General features: G+C 38.3%; 1 protein-coding gene across 1 annotated transcript; it reads right to left on the bottom strand.

The window, feature by feature from the left end:
• Positions 1–811: 811 nt before the first annotated feature.
• TIMMDC1 (translocase of inner mitochondrial membrane domain containing 1) lies at positions 812–27,408 on the bottom strand. The gene is made up of 7 exons (XM_045502138.1): positions 26,999–27,408; positions 24,426–24,591; positions 19,600–19,688; positions 19,093–19,160; positions 7,737–7,815; positions 3,962–4,072; positions 812–1,292 (listed from the first exon to the last, which is right to left on the bottom strand). Exons 1-7 carry the CDS (start codon positions 27,178–27,180, stop codon positions 1,142–1,144), a joined length of 846 nt encoding a protein of 281 aa, XP_045358094.1. The 5' UTR covers positions 27,181–27,408; the 3' UTR covers positions 812–1,141.

The raw sequence follows: 27,408 nt of genomic DNA, 5'->3' as shown, positions 1-27,408 counted from the left end.
GTGAGAACATGTAAATCGTGGTAAAAATATACTTGTGCACAGGTTCTTCTAGCCTTATAACTACTACTATTTGTTTTTCTATCATCCCCTGTGGGCCAGGGCATTGTGTTACGCTCTACATGCATCATTTCATTTAATACCCATTGTGATATGGATACTGTTTCATTTGATACAGGGGAAAACTGAGACTTAAAGTAAAATGGCTTTGTTTTGGTCACATGGCTACAAAGCCATAGATGCCAAGCCAGCGATTTGCCTCCAGAGCCCATGGTTTCAGCCATTACACCACGTGGCTACACAAACCTGGCTCCTGAAAATGGTTATTTTCAGGGCAGGAACTACAAACAAAGAGGTCCAACATGAAAACAAAGCACTAGATGTACACTTAGTGCATTGCTCCCCCCTCATTTAGTAAAAGTTTCAGTCTGCATGAGAGCTTCCTTCTAAAGGAGCAAGCTCCTGCAATGTACAGACTGAAAATCTATGCTAAGTATCTTCTGCATATTATAGCATAGACATTTTGTCAGCAACACTAAGAAGAAAAAAAGATGGGATCCTTTTTTTTTTTTGTAATAATGCTTATCTACTTCATTTTTGTTAAATTTGTATCTTATTTCAAATGACATAGGAATTATCTTTTTTATTAAAACAAAACCAAACCCCACTACACACTTAGGCCCACAATGTTTCTAGAATCCAAAGGCACAAGGATTTCATCACAGACCCATTTGCCTTACCTAGAGATACCTCCTCCTTCTAGTGACTAAGTATCTTTTTAAAAGGCTGCAAGAATAAACATACAACCCACAGATTTCAACTCCAATTTTGGGAAATTTTTAATTTACTATTGTAAAATTCAGGGCAAAGAAATATGTATTGATTGACCAGTACAGATACAATGCCAAATATATAGATCAATCAGGAAAGACTATGTATTTCAATTTAAGGATAAGTAAAGTGAGTGTACAATTGCCCAATTCTTGGTGAAAACAAAAGATAAGAGCAAGTCACTGCCACTAGAGGTGCCAGCACTTATATCTGTCAGCAGGCTGGCCAAGGAGAAGACTAGCCTTTGGCATTCAATGGACAGGGCAACACAGATTCCTTCAATTTGCCAATGAATTTTAAGTCCAGAACATTTTCAGTCTTTGTCTTGTTTAGTTGTTGATGAAGGGTTTCTAGGAAGATTTAGTAGTGCTTCAATTTTCTTAACATCATCTTTGGATCGATTTTTCTGTAAGCTACTTTCAATTTTTTCAGGGAGGAGTTCAGTAAATTGCAGTCTGGCTTTACTGTAATAAAAGAATGAAAAGGATATATCAAGTACTGCTCCATTTCTTTAGTTCTTAGATTTTTATTTTAGCTTATTTTTCTCTTAGAGAGTGAGTGTGTGCGCAAGTGGGGGAGCAGGGCAGAGGAAGACAGAGAGAATCTCAAGCAGGCTCCATGCTCAGCATGGAGTCAAACACAGGGCTCAATCCCACAACCCTGGGACATGCATGACCTAAGCCAAAATCAAGAGTTGGAAGCTCAACCGACTAAGCCACCCAGGCGCACTGATTTTTTTAAAAGATAGTATTTGTCGTCTTCTCCCTGTGACTTATGAGCAAACATTGCTCCCTGCACTTTAAATATAATGGACCTTCTTCGCTCTCCTAACCTGTTCCATTCACATGCTGACTACAATTCTCATATCACCAAAATGGACACTGCTGTGGCGGCAGCTCTGATCCTTACGATATTCCAGAGTTCATACAGGGGTATCGTGCAGGAGCTGAAACACCCTGAGCTGAAGTGTGAGCCTTGCAACCTGGCTGTCCTGTTGGGACAGGGCAGGGTGGGGGGGGCATGTGACTGCCCTGCCACTTCATTAACTCTCTGTTGCCAGACCTTGTGGGAACTGCACAACGGTAAACTCAAGATGGAAACGTCAGATGGGACAACACTATAGATGTGTATTTACAAGGAATTAAAATCTAATTTCCAAGTAACAGATCAGTTCTTTTTCTAAATCTAGTATTAGTGTCTTCCTTGAAGTGATTATCAAGGTCATCTATGACTTTCTTCTCAACTCTTCACAACCAGGTTTGACCATTTCTTCTTCCATATCTCTATAGCCAGTTTTCTATATTTTCCTTTTTTTTTTTCTAAAATTTTTAAATGTTTTTTTAAATTTATTTTTGAGAGAGAGACAGAGCATGAGCAGGGAAGGGGCACAGAGAGAGAGAGAGAGAAAAAGAGACATAGACTCTGAAGCAAGCTCCAGGCTCCGAGCTGACAGCAAAGAGCCCAACACAGGGTTGAAACTCATAAATTGTGAGATCATGACCTGAGCTGAAATCAGATACTTAATCAACTGAACCACCTAGGTGCCCTGACAAAGCTTCTACATTTTCAGCTCACTAAGGCAATGTTTTATGTTCTCACTTTAACTTCTCTATGATTATTTTCAAGCAAAGAAGCAGGCATATAAATTCTTAACTATTATTACTCTTCTCAGGAATATCATATATATACATATAGACATATATACATATATAGATATATGTATATATATGTATATACACACACACACACATAAATTTTTGACACTATTTCCTTTTGCCAAAGTATTTTTGCATTACTATAATTCAATTCTTTTAGCCATTCTTGAGGTTTTCTATCTCTAAATAACTGATCAACTGCTCTAGTTATTTTTCTGGTTTCCCTTTTTTATTGATATATAATTATTATCTGTTCATATTTTTCCAAATGTTAATTTTTCTGCAACTTTCTATATCAAATTCAAATACCAATATACTTTCCCTACCTTTCCAATTTCTTAAAGTTTCATTTAAAAAAAAAACAAAAACAAAAAAAAGAAAAAGAAAAAGCTTCTGGGGCGCCCTGGCTCAGTCAGTTAAGTGTCCAACTTCGGCTCAAGTCATGATCTCACAGTTCATGGGTTTGAGCCCTGCATCAGGCTCTGTGCTGACAGCTCAGAGCCTGGAGCCTGCTTCAGATTCTGTGTGTCCCGCTTTCTCTGTCCCTCCCCAACACATACCCTGTTCCTCTCTCTCTCTCTCTCTCAAAAGTAAATAAACATTAAAAAAAAAAAAAAAAGCCTCTTATGACATCTAAAGAACTAGAAATAAGCTAACAACGCTTTCATGCTTTTAATTCTCCACACCAGATTTTATACTGGCATTATAATTTTAAATGCTTTATCCCAGAACTTAGAAAACTACATATCTCACATACCCTCTTACAATGGAGAAGAGGAGTGAATGAAACAAATATGTATTGAGCATTGTGGTGTGATTCTGCCTATAGAATGGCTGAGAAAACTGAGGGCTTGAAATTAAGGAAACTAAAGTCACAGAATTAATAGCCTAGCTGGGATTTAAGCTCTGTTTTCAAGGTTTAATTGGCTATAAAATCAATGCTTTTTCTCATATAGAACTTAAGTCCTTGGACAACTGATCTACAGATATTAAGAATTTCCATGTGTGGGGGCGCCTAGGTGGCTCAGTCGGTTGGGCGTCCAACTTCGGCTCAGGTCATGATCTCACAGCTCGTGAGTTCGAGCCCCGCGTCGGGCTCTGTGCCGAAAGCTCAGAGCCTGAAGCCTGCTTTGGATTCTGTGTCTCCCTCTCTCTCTGCCCCTAACCCACTCACATTCTGTCTCTGTCTCTCTCAAAAATAAATAAACATTAAAAAAAAAAAAAAATTTCCATGTGTATGTGTTTTTAGCACAAATCAAAGTTTTAAGTAAAAACATGGAAAAAACCAGACTGCTTATCTATTCAACATGGGGCCTGAACTCACAACCCTGAGATCAAGAGTCACATGCGCCACCAACTGAGCCAGCCGGGTGCCCCAGAAACTCTTTGAATTGAGTGGTGGTTTAGAGTACCTGGGTTAAGGAGAACACCACAATGGCTAGGAAAGTCAGGTACCTTTATCTTCACCTGCTCCTTACCTCTCTTCCAATTTCAGCTCATGGAGTGCTTTGCGATCCTTCTGTGCTCTCTCTTGGACAGTCTCCCCGTAGAACTTCTGAAATGCCATCAACAGACTTCCTACAGGAGTGCTGAGGGGGAAGCAGAGAGAAAGCTTAGGAAAAAGCAGCCATTAGACCACACACCATGTGAGTGTCTGCTAAGGCAGGAGCAACACCGACTGAGCCACTTATTCCCTGACAGGTACAGGAACTCTGACAAAGTGTCCTTGTCAAATGAAGAAAAAATTATTAAGGCAATTTCCTTCCTGGTCTTCTAAACAGTAGAGAAAAACAATCGCAATTTCCTTCCTGGTCTTCTAAACAGTAGAGAAAAACAATCACTGCAACTTCCCAAAATTAACTGGTATAAAAACAACAGGCCTATAAATTGGCTGTTTTATCATGAATGATAAACTGGGAAAATATATACTTGTGACAAGTTCTAGTAAGTAGCTTTATACTGAAGATTTCTCAGAAATGAAATTGTAACAGGAATGGTACCAAAACCTCCAGAAGGCAGGAACTGTGGAGGGCATATTTGGTTGGAGGAAGGATACCACTGGCTTCTGGGGATGGAACCACCAAAACATCCTAAAGTTCAAAAGTCTGGCACAACAGTCTCACCCACACTGTCAATAGTTACCCATTGAGAAACTGATTTAGATAACAATTATTACAGTAAGTTAAGGGTTTGGTTCTTATGTTCTCAAAGAAAAGGAGTTTTTGACTCTGAGATAACTTAAGTTCCCTCTGGCTACAACATAAGTAAGCTCATTTGAAAAATTACTGTAGCTAAGTGGCAAAGTCCATTGACAGACAGATAAAGAAAATGTGGTATCTATAGCCTTTAAAAAGATCCTGTCACATGCTACAACATAGATTAACCTTGAGGATGTTATGCTAAGTAAAATTAAGCCAGTTACAAAAGGACAAATAATATATGATTCCATTCATATGAAGTATCTAAAGTAGTCAAAATCAGGGCGCCAGGGTGGCACAGTTGGTTGAGCATCCCACTCTTGATTTCAGCTCAGGTCATGATCTCATAGTTCATGAGTTTGAGCCCTGTGTCGAGCTCCATGCTGACATGTGGAGCCTGCTTGGGATTCTCTCTCTCTCTGCCCTTATCCCACTTACACACTCTCTCTCTTTAAATAAACAAACTTAAAAAATAATAAAGTAGTCAAAATCATAGAAACAAAGTAAAAATGTGGTTGCCAAAGGCTGGGGGACAAGGGGAAGGGAGAATTAATGTTTAATGGGTACAGAGTTTTCAATTTTGCAAGATGCCAAAGTTCTAGAGATCTTTTGTACAATAATGTGAATATAAAAACACTACTAAACTACACACTTAAAAATGGTCAGGCTGATAAATTTTATGCTATGTGTTTTTAATGACAATGAAAAAGAAATTATTTTTGCTGCTAATTTCAACATTTTTTCCCTTCAAGCCAAGATGGCATATTAACAATATAACAAGTGGTGCCTGGCTGGGTCAGTCAGTAGAGCATGTGACCCTTGCTCTTGGGGTCCTGAGTTCAAGCCCCACGTTGAGGGTAGAATTTACTAAAAAACAAACAAAACACAATATAACAAAAATCATGTCAGCAATAGATTATGACATGCTGAATTTTTAAAAATAATTTTAAAAAGGAATCCATAAGTCTAGTGTAACTTCCTCCTAAAAAGGGGGTAGAAAAAGGGAGAGGGTAGGTGGAGGCAAAGGGAGAACTCAGGTGAATGCCAACTAATAAAAACAGAAGAAAAGATAGAACTAACAAATCATTTTACAACCATCAGTAATAACTGATTATGGCAACAATTATAATAGATCATTAAAACCACTAGAAAAAAGATAGCTGGAGAACATGCTATTCACATAGTCTTACCCAAGATTATTTACTAATCACAATGAGAATAACAGAAGCCTTTCAGTGGAGAAATTTAAGTCAATACTAACTATGGTAGGCAGAATTCTACAATAGCCCCCCAAATTGTCCTGCCCTAATTCCTCAACTATAAATTATACCCATGATTCTGTTACATAGCAAAATTTTACAGATGTAATTAAGGTTAGTAATCCGTTGAATTTGAGTCAATCAAAAAGGAAATTATCTGGATGAACCCTTTAAAAGCAGAGAGTTTTCTCTGGTGGCAGAGAGAAGTCAGAGAGATTCAAAGTATGAGAAGGATTCAACATACCAGTTGCTGGTCTGAACACAGAGGGGGCACTGTGGCAAGGAATATGTATGCCTCTAGGAACACTGGTGTCTGGCTGACAACCATGCAGGGAACAATAACTTCAGCCCTACAGCCACAAGGATTCTGTCAACAACCTAAATGGTGTAGGAGCAGATTCTTCCCTAGTCCAATAAGAGCCTGCCTGATCCATACTTTGATTTTGGCCTTGTAAAACTCTGAACAAAGAGAGCCCATCAGCCTCCTCAGACTTCTGACCTACAGAACTGTGATATAATAAACGGGTGGTGTTTCCAGCCACAAAAGTTTGTGGTAGTTTGTTACACAGCAATAGAAAAGTACTGCACCAAGTAATTAACATCACTTACAATAGGTGAAGACAATATGTATCTTTTTTATAATTTTTTTTTTCAACGTTTATTTATTTTTGGGACAGAGAGAGACAGAGCATGAACGGGGGAGGGGCAGAGAGAGAGGGAGACACAGAATCGGAAACAGGCTCCAGGCTCTGAGCCATCAGCCCAGAGCCTGACGCGGGGCTCGAACTCCCGGACCACGAGATCGTGACCTGGCTGAAGTCGGACGATCAACCGACTGCGCCACCCAGGCGCCCCGACAATATGTATCTTGATGTGATACACGGAGAAGGACTAACTTCACCTACACTGTATTCCTGACGAAAACATTTAACCTAAATCTACTCATGAAGGGATAATGAAAAGAAATTGGGAAATTTTCTGGGGGAAAAAGAGCAGTGGATCTATTCTAGCTTAAAGGAATCAAAACTGTAAATGCAATATGCAACTGGATCCTGAATTAAGTATATATATGTATGACATTATTGTAATAATTGAAAATTTTTGAATATGGACCATATCTTAGATAGCTATATTGAATCAATGCTAAATTATTTACTGTGATGATTATACTGTGGTATCATTGGTGAATGTTCTTCATTTCATCCTGGGAGATACCAGCTAATGTATTCAGAGGTAAAGAATTATGAGGTCTCTAACAGTTTAGCCAGAAAGAAAAAAGGAGAAAGAAAAAGAAATTTACACACATTCCACACATATACAGAGACATACAACAAATCTGTCAAAATGTTAACTGGTGAACATAAGTGAAAAGAGTATATGGGTGTTTGATGTACTAATTCATTCAACTTTTCTGTAGGTTCAAATTTTTTCAAATTAACAAGTTGGAGAAGAAAAATTTTTTAATTTATTAAACAAACAAAATCAAACAAAAAAAAATTTTAATAGAATGTGCTTGTTAATTGTTTCTTATTATTTTCCTGCTCCTTGTAAATACCATTGTTCAAATTACAAATAGGTTCAGGTGTTAGTGATATCTAAGCAGTGATAATTGGAAGTAAAATCAACAACTGGGGTAAGATTAGAATTTGACAGTCAAAGCGACAGCCAATACAAAGCTGAAGTCCTTTTATAGGCTGTAAGATTTAAATTTATTCTTTAGAAATGCATGAGATTTTTAACAGTAAGGCATTAATGAAAGTTGTGTTAATTTAGTATCAAACCATATTAACACTTACCCTAGCAAGGCTCCAATTATGCCACCAGCCACCAGACCACGCAGGCCTAAGTTTATTCTAAAAAGGCTTCCTGTGACAGCTATTTTAAAACAAACAAACAAACAAACAAACAAACAAAAAACCCAATATTAAATTATCTTTAAGTACTAGAATCCATTTAAAAAATTTTTCTTCTATAAAAAGAACATAAACCGCTAAGTAAGTTTTCAGAACCCAGTATCAATAATACATCACCACAACCTAGATTTCCTGAATCTAAAATGCCAAGGGCGCCCGGGTGGCTCAGTTGGTTGAATGGCCGACTTCAGCTCAGGTCTTATCTCATGGTCTGTGAGTTTGAGCCCCGCATCAGGCTCTGTGCTGACAGCTCAGAGCCTGGAGCCTGTTTCAGATTCTGTGTCTCCTTCTCTCTGACCCTCCCCCATTCATGCTCTGTCTCTCTCTGTCTCAAAAATAAATAAACAGGGGCGCCTGGGTGGCGCAGTCGGTTAAGCGTCCGACTTCAGCCAGGTCACGATCTCGCGGTCCGGGAGTTCGAGCCCCGCGTCAGGCTCTGGGCTGATGGCTCAGAGCCTGGAGACTGTTTCCGATTCTGAGTCTCCCTCTCTCTGCCCCTCCCCCGTTCATGCTCCGTCTCTCTCTGTCCCAAAAATTAAAAAACGTTGAAAAATAAATAAATAAATAAATAAATGTTAAAAAAAAATAAATAAAAATAAATAAATAAAATGCCAACACAGCTAGTTTCTCTTCCACACTGCAGGTTCAAAGGAAGAAACATCCCTTTTACAAACCTAATTTTTGTATATCGGTTCTATGGGTCCAACCTCTTCTCATTCTGCTTCATTTTTGCCCACCTTAAAAATCTGTAATTTCTTCACTCCCATCTCTTCAGTTTCATCCTTCTTCAAGAAAAGCTTTCCCCAAAGAACAAAAACCCCTGCAGTTTGTACCTTGCTCCAGTTTCACCCTTTCTGTCCTGCTACACACCCCTCAGGCAGGCCTGCAAGTGGGCATTTGGTCCACAGTGCCACCAGGTGGTCAGTGCACAGGCTCCCTTTCCTTCCCACTGGTCTGGTATATCCAGGACGTCATTCATTTTCCTCCCTATGCACAACACAACTAATGCATCTCATGTAGTAACATTTTTAAAAAAACAATTGAGACTTATGTGTCTTATTTAAGTACTATTTGTTTTTTTTTAATTTTCTAAATTTTAAAATTAACAAGAAAAAAAATCACCTTTAATTAACATTACCCAGAGATGGTAATAAATTTGGTCTTTTTTTCAAGTCTTCTTTTCCAAAGAAAGCATTTTTTTAAAAATAAAATATTGGGGGGGATGGGTGCCTGGGTAGTTCAGTTGGCTAAGCAACTGATTCTTGGTTTTGGATCAGCTCATGATCTCAGGGTTCATGATTTCGAGCCCCTTGTAGGGCTCCATGCTGTTGAGCTTGCTTGGGATTCTCTCTCACCCTCTCTCTCTGCCCCTCCCCTGCTCACTCTGTCTCTCTCAAAATAAATAAACTTAAACATGTGTGTGTGTGTGTGTGTGTGTGTGTGTGTGTGTGTGTATTTTTTTCTTTCTGTTTTTTTAGGGGTGCCTGGGTGGCTCAGTTAAGCAGCTGACTCTTGATTTCGGCTCAGGTCATGATCTCACAGTAGTGAGATGGAGCCCCGCATAGGGCTCGGCGCTGGGTGTGGACCCTGCTTAAGATTCTTCTCCCCCTCTTCCTCTGCCCCTCCCTCACTCATTCTCTCCCTCTCTCTCAAAAAAAAAAAAAAAAAAAAAAAGAATAAAAAATAAAAATAAAAAAATTTTTTTTTTCAACATTTATTTATTTTTGGGACAGAGAGAGACAGAGCATGAACGGGGGAGGGGCAGAGAGAGAGGGAGACACAGAATCGGAAACAGGCTCCAGGCTCTGAGCCATCAGCCCAGAGCCCGACACGGGGCTCGAACTCACGGACCGCGAGATCGTGACCTGGCTGAAGTCGGACGCTTAACCGACTGCGCCACCCAGGCGCCCCAAAATAAATATTTTTTAAAAAGCTATCAGAATAGCCAAAATCTAGAAGACTGACAACATTAAATGGTGGCAAGGATGTAGAACAAAAGAAACTCTCATTCATTGCTGGTTGGAACACAAAATGGTACAGTCACTTTAAAGACAGTCTGGCAGTTTCTTACAAAAATGAACATATTCTTACCATATGATCCAGCAATCACGCTCCCTGGTATTTACCCAAAGGAGCTAAAAACTTGTGTCCACACCAAAACCTGCACACATTTATAGCAGCTTTGTTCGTAACTGCCAATACTCGGAAGCAACCAAGATGTCCTTCAGTAGGTAATGGATAAATAAACTGGTATATTCAGACAATGAAATATTATTTAGCGCTAAAAAGAAATGAGCTATCAACTCATGAAGAGAGACTGGAGGAAACTTAAATGCATATTGTTAAGTGAAAGATGTAAATCTGAAAATGTTATATAACTTTCTAGAAAAAGGCAAAACTATTGAAATGGTAAAAAAAGATCACCGTTTATCAGGGGTTGGTGGGCAGGATACATAGGTGGAACAGAATTTTAGGGCAATGAAAATGCTCTTTATGATACCACAACGATGGATACACGTCATCATACATTTGTCCAAACCCACAGAATGTACACTAAGAGTGAAACCTAAGGGAAACTATGGACTTTGGAGGATAATGATGCATCAGTGTAGGTTCTTCAACTGTAACTAGTATCCCACCCTGGGGTAAAATGTTAATAGTGGGGAGGCTATGTTTAAGTGTGTATGTTGGGGCGGGGGGAGGAGTACAGTAAAACTTTGGATTGCAATTTACTTGTTCTGCGAATGTTTCACAAGATAAGCAATTATTTCTAGTAAATTTCAACTAGATAAACAAGCAAAGACTTGCAATATAAGTAGCACCTGACACTGAATGTCACATGATCACAACTGAGCCAATAGTTCTTCTCTCTCTTTCTCCCTCTCTGGGAGATTGTGGGTGATCGTCTCCCATGCTTGGATGCTCAGTTTCAGGCTTTTCAGAGCATGGGAAATCAGTGATTTTTCAGAACATTGGAAGGTGCCCACAACTGGCACTAGTGTATTTTTTGTCACTTCAAAGCACCTGTGGACAGTCCTTTGCTTTTCCATACAAGAGTAAGCTTAGGAATGCTTTGCTTCATTCTAGGTCAGGCTGCCTGCAGATATAGACCCTTCCCTCTGTTGTCTTATGCTGAATACATTAAATACAGTATATGACAAGAGTTTATTAATACTGTACTGTAGTCAACATCCGTTAGTACTAAAGTTGTCCTACACAATAATCCTCCTCTCTCGTCTCCCTCAAACCAGCCACAAAGATTTTCAAAGGTAAGTGCAGGTTAATCTATTTTTCTTTATATTTTGTACTTTCCTTATTCATTTGTATTATATTACAGTATTGTAATCATTTTTATATGAATATTTGTGAGTTGTGAAACAAATCATCTGAGTTTCCATCATTTCTTATGAGGAAATTTGCTTTGATATACAAGTGCTTTGGATTACAAGCATGTTTCCAGAATGAATTATGCTCCCAAACCAAAGTTTTATTGTATATGCAAAATCTTTGTATCTTCTGCCCAATTTTACTGTGAATTTAAAACTATTCTAAAAAATAAAGTCAGTTAAAAAGGGGGGAGGGAGTAGTGAGGCTTATAAGCTATCAGCAGCCAAACGTCAGTCAGACTCTTTATTACACAAACTCTTTATTACCATGTGTTCTGTAAATAGTTTACTTTTTTTTTTTCGACCTTAGTGTTTATTTCTTTTTCTTGCCTGAATGCACTGGTTAAAGTCTCCAGTATAATGCTGAATACAACTGTATTCATCTCAAGTATACACCTTAATTACAAGTGTATACAGCTTTCCCATGTTCTCAGTCTTAGGGGAAAATCATTGTCTTTCACCATTAAATACGATGTTTGCTGTAGGTTTTTTAATAGATGATAGATGACCTTCACTGGGTTAAAGAAGCTCCCTTCTATTCCTAGTTTGTTGAGTTTTTATCATGAATGTTGGATTTTTGTCAAATAGTTTTCTAAGCTAACCTTAAATTCCTTGGATAAATTCTACTTGGTTATAGAATATAATCCTTGGTTGTTGCTGGATTTGGTTTACTAATATTTTGTAAAGGATTTTTGTGTACATACTTTTCTTTTTAAAGTAATCTCTGTACCACCTCACACTGGTCAGAGTGGCTAAAATAAACAAATCAGGAGACTGTAGATACTGGAGAGGATGTGGAGAAACTGGAACCCTCTTGCACTGTTGGTGGGAATGTAAACTGGTGCAGCCACTCTGGAAAACAGTGTGGAGGTTCCTCAAAAAACTAAAAATAGATCTACCCTATGACCCAGCAATAGCACTACTAGGAATTTACCCAAGGGATAGAGGAGTACTGATGCATAGGGGCACTTGTACCCCAATGTTTATAGCAGCACTTTCAACAACAGCCAAATTATGGAAAGAGCCTAAATGTCCATCAACTGACAAATGGATAAAGAAGATGTGATATATATATACAATGGAATACTACTTGGCAATGAGAAAGAATGAAATCTGGCCATTTGTAGCAATGTGGATAGAACTGGAGAGTATTATGCTAAGTGAATAAGTCAGGGAGAGAAAGACAAATACCATATGTTTTCAATCATATGTGGATCCGGAGAAACTTAAAAGAAGACCAGTGGGGAGGGGAAGGGGGAAAAAAAAAAAAGTTACAGAGAGGGAAGGAGGCAAACCATAATAGACTCTTAAATACTGAGAACAAACTGAGGGTTGATGGGGATGGGGGAGAGGGGAAACTGGGTGAGGAGGTGCCACTGAGGAGGGCACCTGTTGGGATGAGCACTGGGTATTGTATGGAAACTAATTTGACTATATATATATATATATATATATATATATATATATATATACACACACACATTATATTATATTATATTTAAAAAAAACCAAAAAAAATGAATAAATAAAATAATCTCTGTACCCAACATGGGGCTCAAACCCACAACCCTGAAATCAAGAGTCACATGCTCCACTGACTGAGCCACCCAGGTGCCCCTGTATATATACTCTTGAGTGATAGTGATCTGTAGTTCTCTTTGCTATCTTCATCTTCTTCATTTGGCTTTGGTATCAAGGATAATACTAGTCCAAAGGAATAAGTTTGAAAGTGTTCCTTCTTCCTCTATTTTATGGAAGAGTTTGTGAAAGAAACTTCCCAAATAGCCACTGAAGCCATCTGGTCTTGGGCTTTCTTTGTGAAAAGGTTTTTAACTAACAATTTAGTTTATTAACTTGTTGTAGGGCTATCCAAATTTTCTATTTCTTCTTGAGTAGACTTTGCTAATTTGTGTCTATTTTCTTTTTCTTGGTCAGTCTTCCTAAAGTTGTCTGTTATCTTGTCATTTAAAAAAATTTTTTTAATGCTTATTTATTTTTTGAGAGAGAGAGAGCATGAGTGGGGGAAGAGTCAGAGAGAGACGAAGACAAAGAATCCAAAGCAGGCTCCAGGCTCTGAGCCACCAGCACTGAGCCCAATGTGGGGCTTGAACTCCTGATCTGTTATTGTCTATTTCACAATCTGTTATTGTCTATTCTCCTCTCAATTCAGTGTTTCTTTTTATGTATTTATGAGCTCTGTTGTTAGTTTATATGTTTATATGTTTATAAATGTTATATCTTCTTGATGGATTGGTCCTTTAAATATTATAAAATGAGGGTGCCTAGATGGCTCAGCTGGTTAAGCATCCGACTTTGGCTCAGGTCATGCTCTCAGTTTGTGAGTTCGAGTCCTGCATCAGCCTCTCCATTGACAGTGCAGAGCCCACTTTGGACCTTCTGTCCCCTTCTCTCTCTGCCCATCCACTGTTCACTTTCTCTCTCAAAAATAAACATAAAAAAAAATTATAAAATGTCCTTTGTCTCTAGCATTTTTTAAAAAGTTTATTGATTGATTGATGAGAAAGAGTGTGTGTGCACGAGCAAGGGAGAGGCAGAAAGAGGGAGAGAGAGAATCCCAGGCAGGCTCTGCACTGTCAGCACAAAGCCAGATGTGGGGGTTCAACTCACAAACCGTGAGATTATGACCGGAGCCAAGATCAAGAGTCAGCTGCTTAACCAACTTAGCCACTTAGTTGGATACTGTTATTTTTTTTAATTAAAAAAAAAAAAGTTTATTTTTGAAAGAAAGAGCATGCAAGAATGTGAGCACATGCAAGTGAAGGAAGGACAGAGGGAGTGACAGAGGATATGAAATGGGCTCCCTGCTGACGGCAGAAAGCCTGATGTGGAGCTCTAACTCACAAACCGGGAGATCATGACCTGAGCCACAGTCGGATACTTAACTGACTGAAACACCCAGGCACTCCCTCAAATACTATTTTTATTTTTTAAATTTTTTAATGTTTATTTATTTTTGAAGGAGAAACACAGCATGAGTGGGGAAGGGGCAGAGAGAGAGGGAGGCATAGAATCTGAAGCAGGCTCCAGGCGCTGAGCTGTCAGCACAGAGCCTGACGTGGGGCTCGAACTCACAAACTGTGAGATCATGACATGACTGAAGTCAGACGCCCAACCGACTGAGCCACCCAGGAGTCCTTCAAATACTATTTTTAAATTAGGGAAAAACAGCTAAAAGAAAGGAAAACAATAGGTTTATAGAGTGTTTTATATTAACCTACATATTAACCATTTCTAGTACTTTTCATTTCTTCCTGTCAAGTTACTATTTGGTGTCATCTCCTTGCTCTAACATACCTCCATTCCTTCCCTCTCATTTGTGCTATTAATGCCATATACAACTTTAAATATGCTGTATGTCTAACACTGCAATTTTGTTATTATTTTACATAATTGTCTTTTAGATTAGTTATGAGAAAAAATATTTATACAGCCTTTAATAATAGCTTATATAATTATCTTTATCAACGCTCTTTAATACTTCTCATAGATTCAAGTTACCATCTGGTTTATTACATCCTTTTAGCGTGAAGAATTTCCTACAGTATTTTTGTTAAGGCAGATCTGCTAGTAACAATTTTTCTTTGTTTATCTGCCAATGTCTTTATTTTTGCCTTCAATTTTGAAGAGTGGTTTGTTAGAAACAGAATTCCTGGTTGACAACTTATGCTTTTCAGGCCTTTGGATGCATTCTACTGCCTTCTGGTTTCCATCATTCTGATGAGCAATAAGCTGTTAATCCTCTTTGGTGTTCCTCATGGGAGTTATTTTTTTCTTGCTGCTTTTAAGATTTTTCTTTCAACAGTGTAACTATTATGTGCGTAGGTGTGAATCTCCTCATGTTTGTTCTTCTTGGAGTTTGTTGAACCTTTTGGATGTGTGGATTAATATTTTTCATCAAATTTGGGAAGTTAAGGACCATTATTTCTTAGAATACTTTTTTCTAACCCTTTCTCTCTTTTCTACCTAACATTCCCTTCACACATCTATTGGTATTTTTGATGGTGTCCTATAGGTTGCTCAGGCTCAGTTCATTTCTCTTCATTTTAAAAATTCTGTTCTTCACAAAAAATCATCTATATTGATCCCTCTTCAAATTCATGAATTCTCTTTTGCTATCTCAAGACTGGTGTTGAGCTCCTCCTCTCCAGTAAATTTTAATTTCTATTGTTGTATCAACTTTCAACTTTTCATTTGAGTTTTTTTTATAATTTCTATCTTTATTGATATTCTCTATTTGGTAAGTCACTATCATCATACTTTTATATTTCTTTAAAATGGTTTGAAACCTTGTCTTCTATGTTCAATGGATGGGTCCAGTCAGAGACATTCCCAGTGAGTGCTTTTTTAATCCCCTGGTTTTACATGTCATATGATTTTTTTGTTGTTGAAAACTGGACATTTTAGGTAATAAATTATAGCAACTCTGGAGTTAACACCCCCCACACAGGGGGGATGACTGTAATTCTTTGTCTATGTAGTGACTTGCCCGGACTAGTTCTGTGGAGTCTTTTTTCTGCAGAGTACAGCCACTAATGTCGTTGCTCAGTTTTTATTTGTATGCGTGGTTTCCTAGGCATCACACTGGCTTAAGTAGTCAGCCAATGATTTGTCAGAAATTATGCTTAAGCATCCCAAGCTAGTAACGCTCCTATCCTTTACCAACGTATCTGTGGTTGAAGAATGCATTCAAAGTTTAGACAGTTTAAAATCTCTTCTGGCTTTTTCTTTTGGTGTTCACAATTAACCCTCACAACTAACCAAAGATAAGTAGCTTGCTAGGGCCCTTGCCAGTCTCTCCATAGTGTGCATGAATACATACTTACACATGTGTGCAACTTTCCAGAATTCTAGGGATACATAGAATCTTATTAAAACCCCCTGTGGCTGTCTTGTTCCCTAGATATTCCTGTTAAGATTCTGCCTCATCTGCCAGTCTATTCCTTACCCCAAATAGTATCAAAACCTCAGATTAGCTGTGTGATATTATCCTTCCCTGTTGCAATTGTTTTCAGCAACACGCCTTGGCTTGGAATTTTCTGTTTTCTGCTCCAAATAAAGTCAGCGCCCTCAAGCAGCAGAAAGCCAGTCCTCCTGCCTGTCCTTATGAAACTTCTGCATCACAGAGCTGTGGGCTAGGGGGGCAGGAGGAGCCCTAGGCTGAAACACCACAGACTCCCAATGTTCTTACTGAAACTCAGTAGAAATTCTTGGATAAATGCTTACTGATTTGTTGTGTGCCTGTGGTCAATTTCCAGCATCTTTAAATGGTTGTTTTTGATAATTATGTCCAATTCTATTGTTGCTTTTTGTGAAAGGATTTGCCAAGCTCCTCACTCAGTCATTCCAGATGTCAAATATACATTTATAAATGTCCAGATGAATGCCATATAATAATGAGGCGAGACATTCTTGACGTGATTTTGACTTCAGGGGAAATTACTTCAGTGTTATACCATTAAATTCAATGTTGGTTGCTGGTTTGAGATAAAAACTTATCTTGTATCATGTTTATTTTTTTACTAATTTTTACACTCAATTTACATTCAAGGAACATTTATTCTACTCTACTATGTGTCAAATAGTTGTGATATAAAAGGCGAAGACTGGGGCGCCTGGGTGGCGCAGTCGGTTAAGCGTCCGACTTCAGCCAGGTCACGATCTCGCGGTCCGTGAGTTCGAGCCCCGCGTCGGGCTCTGGGCTGATGGCTCAGAGCCTGGAGCCTGTTTCCGATTCTGTGTCTCCCTCTCTCTCTGCCCCTCGCCCGTTCATGCTCTGTCTCTCTCTGTCCCAAAAATAAATAAACGTTGAAAAAAAAAAAAAAAAATTTAAAAAAAAAAAGGCGAAGACTTTCTCTGATATCAAGTAAGTCATCTAGTGGAGAAGCAAAACAAGTTAACAGGTACAACATAGAGTCGTAAGTGCTTTGATTAAAATATTTAGGGGCGCCTGGGTGGCGCAGTCGGTTAAGCGTCCGACTTCAGCCAGGTCACGATCTCGCGGTCCGTGAGTTCGAGCCCCGCGTCAGGCTCTGGGCTGATGGCTCAGAGCCTGGAGCCTGTTTCCGATTCTGTGTCTCCCTCTCTCTCTGCCCCTCCCCCGTTCATGCTCTGTCTCTCTCTGTCCCAAAAATAAATAAACGTTGAAAAAAAAAAAAAATTAAAATATTTATAGTTAATTATGGGAATATAGGGGAAAGACACCTGAAGACCCAAAAATAAGAAAATAGGGACTAGGAAACTAAAGCTGACAGATAAGCTGAACCTTGAAAGACAGGTTCAATAAAAGCTGAATAAAATTATTTGCAGGAGTGGGAAGGCATGCTGAAGAAATACATGTAAAGCAAGATTATGATGGGTTTGGGAAATCAAGAGTAGAGTCACAGGGTGGAACAAGAGTGGTACGTGAGGACCAGATCAAGAATCAACATTAGAATGATGGGAAACTATGAAAGAAGCTCAAGCAGAAAAGTGTTATACTCACATTCATATTTCCAAAAAGTAACTAAGGTAACAGTGGAAGTAGAGGAAACCAAGACTAGAAACAGGGAAGACCAGATAGCAGCAGTGGGAAGAAAGAGGAGGTGAGAGTCCCTACATATTAAAGGAATCTAATTAAAGGATTAGAACTTTGCAAAGAGGGGGATAAAAGGCAGAACCATATCATTATCTGGTTTCCGGGTTTTTTGTTTATTTGTTTAACATGGTAAATTATAAAGAACCTAACAACAGGAGCAAGTATGGAAGTTGGGGGAGGAAAACAGAGTTTGGTTTGGATATAGGCATTTGAGCCTACAGAATACCCAGGGAAAAATGGTGGCGAGTTAAAAAAGGGCAAGTTCCAGCTGCTCCAATGCTATTAATGCCTATTTCTAGTTTTATATTTTAAAATGTTTCCATTAAATTGTTAAGTTCAAATTATGTGTACATGTGTTTGCCTGTGTGTATATATACATATACACAGAGAAAGAGAGCATGCACTCAGAAGAGAGAACAAGTCAAGAAGCAAATGGGCTAAAATGTAAACAACTGACTCTCTGTATATAAAGGTTATATGGTGTTCCTTGTATTACTTTTATTTTTAAAACTTTTTGTAAGCTTGAAATTATTTCCAAATTAAAAAAATTTTTAAATGTTTTATGAATTATATGTACCTTTTTGCATGTGAGAGAATTACATGAGGTAGTGAGTGTTTGAGTATATGTGGCACTTCACATTTACATTTCTGGAAATAATACTTCAATACTTATTCTTTAATGTTCATTTTAAAGAGGTCACATTTACCAGAGGCATAAAGCTTTAAAATAAAATCCAAACTCTTAGTATGAAAAATCTGGTCCCTTTCTATGTAATTTCACCAAACTTATCTCAAGCCACTCTTCCCCTTACTGACTATGTTCCAGCCTTATTATCCTGCTTTTGAGGAACTTTCTTGCCTTGGAGACTTCACCCTCAATGTTCCTTCTGCATAGGCTACTCTTCTTCACACTTTTCAGGTATCAGCTTAAATGTCACCTCCCCATAAAGGCCTTCTCTACTCACCCTGATCATCCCATTGCTTCACCTGTTTGCTATTTTCTATCACAGCAGCCTTTTTCTCCCCCAACCACATTAGACTATAAAACCCCATGAAAGCAAAGACCTTTTCTGTTTTGTTCACCAAGTATACCAAGGGCCAAGCATAATGCTCTCCATACATTTTGCATGAATGTTGAATGAGATGTGATGAGAAGTCAACCAAAGAATTCAGTAGTTCTGATTTATAAGTCCTTAAATATTTCCCAAACCATATTTGAGAAGACTGAAAAACATAAACAAGAACAAAAATGTCTTACCTCCCGCAATGACAAAATGGCTTAGGGCATTTTTATTTCGGTACACATTTAGACCAGTATTCACTGTGCTGGGAAGAAGGGGGAAGGAAGAAAACATAAAATTTAAAGCATATCCCCCTTACTTTCTCGACCACAATTTTCACTAAAGTGGTAGGTATTAGAAATGCCTACTAAGTCAATTCCTGGTCTTAGTCTAGGTCCCGTCAATGTGTTCCGGACTACCAATATTCCCTAGGTTTTCTAGGTAGACCTTCTGTTGAAGAATGAACCAAAGAATTTCTCTTACTTAGAAACCTTGTCCCTACTTTGATAATAGGTGGAAGACCTCCATCCATGGATGCAAACCTATATCTGGACCAATCTTTTACATAGATAAAAGTTCTTGGGGAAAAAGGTATTATGAATCACTTTCATGTGGGTGGTTAGTTTTTAAAAATCTCACTTGCTCAAAAGATGTGCTCCCAAAATAATACTAAGACCTTTTGTCACAACTCAGAGAGAACTTACTTGAATATAGTCACAAACACTGTAGTTCTCCAACTCCAGCGCCAGCCATACCGGATGAAGCCTCGTGTGGCAGCACGATGTGCAGATTGCTAAAGTTAATGAAAAGGCTGTGAGGTTCCAAGACCCCTTAATACCTTCTTTATTCTAAAACTGTGGTAGAAGGATGGCTATGGATTAGGCAGGGACACCTAAACACAAACATTATTAAGATCTCTAGAAATACCGTTTACTGAAACTTAAGCAAAAGTCCCATGTGCATCCTATTCTATCAGGAAATAGAAAAGGAACTAAGAACTGCCAGTGTCAACCAAGCAATCTATCAATGAGGCATAAACAGAGAATCTATGTGGCAAATGCCATGGCAAATATAAAGTCAGTATTAGACATGCTTTTTATATCCAAGAAATCTTGGAAAAAAGAAACCATAAAATAAAAAAGAACCAAAGAAATGGTAAATAAAAGGGTAAGGATGATAGTAATACAGATATAGAGAAAAGAGCAAAGAAAAGAGAACTGATATTTACTGCCCACGTTCTATGTAAAAGTTGTGTTAACATATTACCTCATTTAATCTTTACAACTTTTCTTTTAGGCAGGTGTTTCAGATTTAACTAAAGCACAGAGAGGAAGTTTCTAACCAAGATCACTCAGCCAAGAAGGAGTAAGTCAGAATTGGAAGACAGGTTGTCTGTCTCCACATCACCATGGAGCAAGTCTGGTACAATATCCTGAGGATATAGTCTAGATTTTGAGAGAATCCCTAAGTGGATCCTTAACTACTACAAGATACTGGGCAAGTCAAAACCTCTCTGAAGAGTATCAGTATGGACTTGTGGCTTTTAACAAATAGGCAGATAAATAAATAGATATAGATGTGTGTATGAATATGTGTACATAAGTATATATGAGCACACACACATTTCCTAGGGCTTATAGAAGCCATGATATCCCTGTAAGTGAGCATATGTAGCATCAAATCTTTGTTTTTTTTAATGTTTTTATTTCATTTCTGAGAGACAGAGTGCAAGCGGAGGAGAGACAGGGAGAGAGATACACACAGAACCCGAAGTAGGCTCCAGGCTCTGAGCTGTCAGCACAGAGCCCGACGCAGGGCTTGAACTCATGAACTGTGAGGTCATGACCTGAGCTGAAGTCGGACGCTTAACCGACTCAGCCACCCAGGTGCCCCTCAAATCTTAGTTTTATATATAATTTTTCCACTAAAAGAAACTAGAACTCCTTGGTGATGACTAACTCTGGGGCTGGTACTGGAAAAGTAAAAGATGAGCCAGGAACATCTTGCTATGCCAAAAAATAAAGATATGCTCAAAGAACGATGGGGACATATAAAAAGAACAAAGGAGCTAGTTTAAAGGGCTCCAAATGTCCAAATCTAGGCCAATTTCAGCATCAAGATAAATAATAAGAATGGATTATAAGCTACAGAGTAAAACAAGAATCCACGAGTCCACATTGATAGAAATAAATTATAAAAAGACAAATACAGGAGAAGGGAAAGCTCTTCCTTAAAGCTGAATATGAAGCAATAAATGTAGGAAAGATGGGATTAGAAAATAACCATTTCGCAACCACCACAGTATTAACTCTTTCAGGTAAGAGTCATCATTGAATACTAAAACTAAAGCATGGAAATTTGATGAAAAATAGGATATTTACATAGTCTCAAAGTATCTCATAAGTATCCATAAGATATTCACTAATTACATTTACTAATTATCTTGATTTCAGCTCAGGTCATAATCTCAGTCCTGAGATCAAGTCCCACCTGGGCTTGCACTGGGTGTGGAGCCTGCTTGAGATTCTCTCTCCCTTTCCCTCTGTCCTTCCCCTGCTTGCACGTGTGCTCTTTCAAAAAAAAATTTTAATAAAAAATAAAAAAATTACAAAGGGAGAAAAATAGTAATTTTACAGTGGATAAGCCTGGCAGAGACCATCTTAACCAAGTGCCTAAAGTAAACATCATCAGTAAAGGGACAATAGATATCATGTGCTCCTGATATAATGTACTAAGTAAGAAGTACATTAAGTACATCTAAGTAAGAAGTAAGGAGTACTAATACCCCAATCTAGGGTATTCCTGCTAAAACACATAGCTGGAATCTAATCATGAGAAAACATTAAACAAATCCAAATTGAAGAACATTCTACAAAATAAATAGCCCACATGGGAATGCAAGCTGGTGCAGCCACTCTGGAAAATAGTATGGAGGTTCCTCAAAAAACTAAAAATAGAACTACCCTACGACCTAGCAATTGCACTACTAGGCATTTATCCAAGGGATACAGGTGTGCTGTTTCGAAGAGACACATGCACCTCCATGTTTCTAGCAGCACTATCAATAATAGCCAAAGTATGGAAAGAGACTATATGTCCATACATGGATGAATATATAAAGAAGATGTGATGTGTATATATATATGTATATATATGTATATATATATACATATACATATATACATATACATACATACAATGGAGTATTACTTGGGAATCAAAAGGAATGAAATCTTGCCATTTGCAACTACGTGGATAGAACTGGAGGGTATTATGCTAATCGAAATTAGTCAGAGAAAGACAAATATCATATGCCTTCATTCATATGAGGACTTTAAGAGACAAAACAGATGAACATAAGAGAAGGGAAACATGGGGCGCCTGGGTGGCGCAGTCGGTTAAGCGTCCGACTTCAGCTAGGTCACGATCTCGCGGTCCGGGAGTTCGAGCTCCGCGTCAGGCTCTGGGCTGATGGCTCAGAGCCTGGACCCTGTTTCCGATTCTGTGTCTCCCTCTCTCTCTGCCCCTCCTCCGTTCATGCTCTGTCTCTCTCTGTCCCAAAAATAAATGTTGAAAAAAAAATTAAAAAAAAAAAAAAAAAAAAAGAGAAGGGAAACAAAAATAATATAAAAACAGGGAGGGAGACAAAACAGAAGAGACTTATAAATATGGAGAACAAACTGAGGGTTACTGGAGGGGTTGTGGGAGGGCGGATGGGCTAAATGGGTAAGGGGCACTAAGGAATCTACTCCTGAAATCATTATTGCACCATATGCTAACTAATTTGGATGTAAATTAAAAAAAATAAAAAATAAAAATAAAATAAAATAATAAATAGCCCCCAATCTTCAAAAATGTCACAATCAAGAAAGTTAAAGAAAGAGAAACTGTTCTATATTAAAAGAGACTAAAGAGGGGCCTCTGGGTGGCTCAGTAGGTTGGGCGTTCGACTTCGGTTCAGGTCATGATCTCACAGTTCGTGGGTTCGAGCCCTGCATCGGGCTCTGTGCTGACAGCTCAGAGCCTGGAGCCTGCTTTGAATTCTGTGTCTCCCTCTTTCTCTGCCCCTTCCATACTCCTACTCTGTCCCTTAAAAATAAACATTGAAAAAAAAATTAAAAAAAAAAAAAAAAAAGGGAGACTAAAGAGGCATGAAAGGCAAATTCAACATCTGATCCAGTATTAGATGCTGGACCTGGAAAAAAAATTATTTTTATTTACTTTTAAAATAGGGGTGCCTGGGTGGCTCAGTTGGTTGAGTGTCTGACTCTTGGTTTTGGCTCAGGTCATGATCTCATGCTTCATGAGACTGAGCCCCACACTGGGCTCTGCACTGACAGTGTGGAGCCTGGCACAGAACCTGACTGGGATTCTCTCTTTTTCCCTCTCTCTCTGCTCCTCCCCCACTTCAGCTCCCTCTGAACACTCTCTGTCAAAATAAATGAATAAACTTAAATAAATAAATAATATTGGAGAGACGACTAGCAAAATTTACATAAAGTCTGAAAATAAGACAATAGTACTGTATCAGTGATAATTTCCTGATCTGGATAATTATATAGTGGTTATATAAAAGAATGTCCTTGTTTTCAGGGAAATACATGCTGAAGTATTTATCATGACTATAACTTACTCTTTAGCAGTCACAAAAAACAATAATATGCATTATACAGAGAGAGAATGCTATAGTAAATGTGATAAAAAGTTAACATTTGGAGGGGCGCCTGGGTGGCGCAGTCGGTTGAGCGTCCGACTTCAGCCAGGTCACGATCTCGCGGTCCGTGGGTTCGAGCCCTGCGTCAGGCTCTGGGCTGATGGCTCAGAGCCTGGAGCCTGTTTCAGATTCTGTGTCTCCCTCTCTCTCTGCCCCTCCCCCGTTCATGGTCTGTCTCTCTCTGTCCCAAAAATAAATAAACGTTGAAAAAAAAAAATTAAAAAAAAAAAGTTAACATTTGGAGAATTTGGGTGATAGGTATAAAGGAATTCTTTGTACTACTTTTACAACTTTTAAGGCTGAAAGAATTTAAAAAAACAAAACAAAACCCAAACAACTAACTCTCTGAGCTGTAACTTCCTCACTTATACAACAGAGTTGATGTACAGATCTAACAAAAGAGTTAGCACTCTATAAACTGTAGAGTTATAAATGCTAATTATTGTTTTAGTGTCCTCCAAGGAGACCCTGTGAATGGGGTTAATATGCTACAGCTAAGCCTTGATGATTTAGCTAGGGATTAGAAATATATTTCAGATACTATACTTGATCTTAGCCAAAAGACTGAGAAGTGATAGAAATATATTTCAGAAAGTAGAGCCATGGTGGTAATCCCTCTGAAGATAAGAAAAGTAGTCTGACAAACCATGTGTATGCTCTTTAGCATTAATACGTCTACTGTTGTTAAGTGCAGGTTTTGTTTCTTTACTCTGACATCTTAACTCTTCCAACCCTACCACCTAACTGAATAGCTAAGTGTAAAGTGAATTACTAAACTAATATGCCCTCAAATACTTTTAGAATATCAGTACTTACCACAGCATCAAACCGGCTATGATAAACTTCTGCTTGGCTCTGCTCAACATAGTGCTGTTTAGCATGGATAAAAGCTGGTATTCCTCCATATGCCCAGCCAATGATGCCTGCTGAAATAGCCGCCTTATAAATATTCTCAAGTTCCTTTGAAGTTCTCTGCTGTTCACTAAGACATCAAAAAGACAATGTTGTTTGGGATTAGTTTATGGATACTGCTCTCCAAAAGACAGCACATTCAAAATGACCCCAATACTAACACTACCACATTTTTCATCACGGGCAGAATCTCCGGATTAATAAAATCTCCTGATGAATTAAATACCACAGTTCTATCACAAGTAGCTCAAATCTCAGCCAAAATTAACCTATGCTGTTAGAAATTAAGCTATTGGTTGATTACCCTTAGGAAGATAGTGACTAGAAGGGGCACAAAGGGGAGCTTCTGAAATGCTGCTAACAGTTTCTCGGTGTTGGTTACACAGCTATGTTTAGCTTGTGAAAATTTGTTGATCAATATATTTATGTGTAAATAGATGCATATTATACTCCAATAATGGTTTTTTCTAAGGTGGTTTTATTTGATGACTATTACAAGTCCACTACATCTCTGGAATCAGGAAGAATATGTAAACGCTGGATGCAAGGATCAAGATTTCCCTTTTGGAATTTTAAGCTAACTTTTGGAAATGACACAAACTTATGGATTTTAGGACAATGTATTCAAGAACAAAATCCTAGATTAAGAAAAAAAAAATCAAAACCTGTCTTTCTGAATTCTTCACTTTTATGCCATGCTCAGATTGGGCCTGTATGATAAAAAGCAACAAATGAGAAATCTCACTGTACAATGGACACCACAGACCAACCTAAGGAAAAACCACTGTTTAATTCAATTTGTTACTCTCAAAAGAAGAAATTAGAATTGATAATAAAGCTTTGAAGATGTTTCTAGAAGCTCTAATGAATAGCTAAGTTTTTAAGTATTATGTTACTATAAATGGCCCTCTAGATAAATACTAAATGTTATTTACATTACTAAATCACTTTCTTCGGAGACTATTAGGTGTTTATCTAATTCTAATTATCAATAACCACATCTCTGAAATCAGAATCAGTGAGTCTTTACAGCTCCTGCATCTACAAGAGAAATCTAAATAAAATTTCTCAGAAAACTGTAATTCTTATACTTACTTAGGCCAATAGGAAAAAAACTGCTATAATTTGAACCCTGTACTTATCTTGTATAGTGAATAAGATCAAAAACATTTACCTAAAAATTGGCCTATGACAGAACTCAGAAAAGAGAAAATGTAAAAGCTTAAAATTTAACAAGCCAGATGAATATGCTTTGCCTCCTTTTCATTCTCTGAAAAATTCCATGCCATAGGTGATGTTTATCTCCATTTTATTTATTTGGCTCTAAGAAGTCCTATGGTTGGCCCAAACAGCTAATAAATGGTGAAGAAATAGCACAGTGGTAGAAAAGACCTAAACTACAAGTGACAACAGGGTTGTGGTTCTGGTTCTGTTACCCACTGTTAAGTGATCTGCAGCCAGATCACAATCTATGAACTTTAGTTTCCTCATCTAGGATGGAGGGGAACATAGAAGTTAACCTAGATTACCTTCAAGTTTCTTTCAGCTCCAACATTCTGTGGTTTCCAAAGCTGATCAAAATAACACCCTTCTGTTATATACTACATAGGATCTTTCACAAGTATCTCAAGTAAATATTGATTGGAAGGACCAATGAGAAAGGCTGCCTCATTATCTTTAATAAAGATGATATTTCAATAAAGCAATTAAACACGATTCTGCCAACTCCTTGTCCCAACAATCTCAGCAACATAATAAAGCTTCAAAGTTAATTTAACCATCTGGTAACAGTGTAGTATTGTAAAGTATTTCATGAAAGGGCCATTTTTCCACCAATAATTGATAAATGATGAAATAAATGAATAAATGAAATGAGTTTTCCATTAAAGTGAATTCAGTTTGAAGTTAATTTTGTATTCTGAAATAACCTTATTTGTTGATCTAGCTAATATCGTTTCTTTTATAAAAATGAGACAATACTTGCTATTATTTTTTATATATTCATTATCTGACAGAATAAACATTTTACAGCTCTCTCTGCCGTTTCTCCAATCTCCATTTTTTTGGAGAGAAGGAGGAGCTATGGTCATGAAATACCAAAGTTTGGAATAAAGTGAAATGAGAAAAAAAATACTGGAGCGTAATCTCGCTGATGTGGATTCCAGGGTCAATTCTGACACTAATTAGCTCGGTCCAATTCTTCTAATTTGTAAAATCGGGGGATTACACTAAGATTATATTCTCTAAAAATGCTCTGATTTATAATGAGTTTCACCCCTACCATTTGTAAACTGTCCTGTCAATCAACAGAACTACCAAATGGCAATGTGAGGACACAAACTTGGGATACAAACATTACAACACCAAATCTTATTCAAAAACAAACCACATCACTCAGGGGTCCTTCACCCCAGGATGACCCAGGTTGCAGGACAGCTCTTCGCAGTCCCCTCCCCACAGACCCTAGGCACTTTTACTCTTTGACAAACAGGTCCCGGAGGCGGTCCCATCCGGATTCCAGGTAATCAGGCTCTGGGACGTAGGAAGACAGCTTCTGGTTCTCCGAATCGGCAGCCACAGCTCCCGCAGCAAAAACCCGAGGGAAAGGACACAGCGCCCGGCAGAAGTAGCTCTGTGGCGCTGGCGGCCGCACCTCCATGGCCCTCACGGAACCTGCGGGCACACGCTTGGGTTCTCAGGGCTCCAAGGCCTCTGGGAGACGCCGTGGGAGGACAGTAAAGATAACTGCAGTAATAAATAGGTGAGTACCCTTCTACCAGGCCCAGCTAATTTGCTGCCAGGCTCGCCACCACATTCTTGACACCCTCCTCCACAGGGCCTGCACTGACTTAATGAAGACCTTGGATACACGAGACAGGAAGTCCCA

The sequence above is a fragment of the Leopardus geoffroyi genome, chromosome C2, assembly GCF_018350155.1.
Source record: "Leopardus geoffroyi isolate Oge1 chromosome C2, O.geoffroyi_Oge1_pat1.0, whole genome shotgun sequence".
Taxonomy (NCBI): domain Eukaryota; kingdom Metazoa; phylum Chordata; class Mammalia; order Carnivora; family Felidae; genus Leopardus; species Leopardus geoffroyi.
Note: the sequence above shows the minus strand (reverse complement) of the source record. Positions and strands in the feature narration are given on the sequence as shown.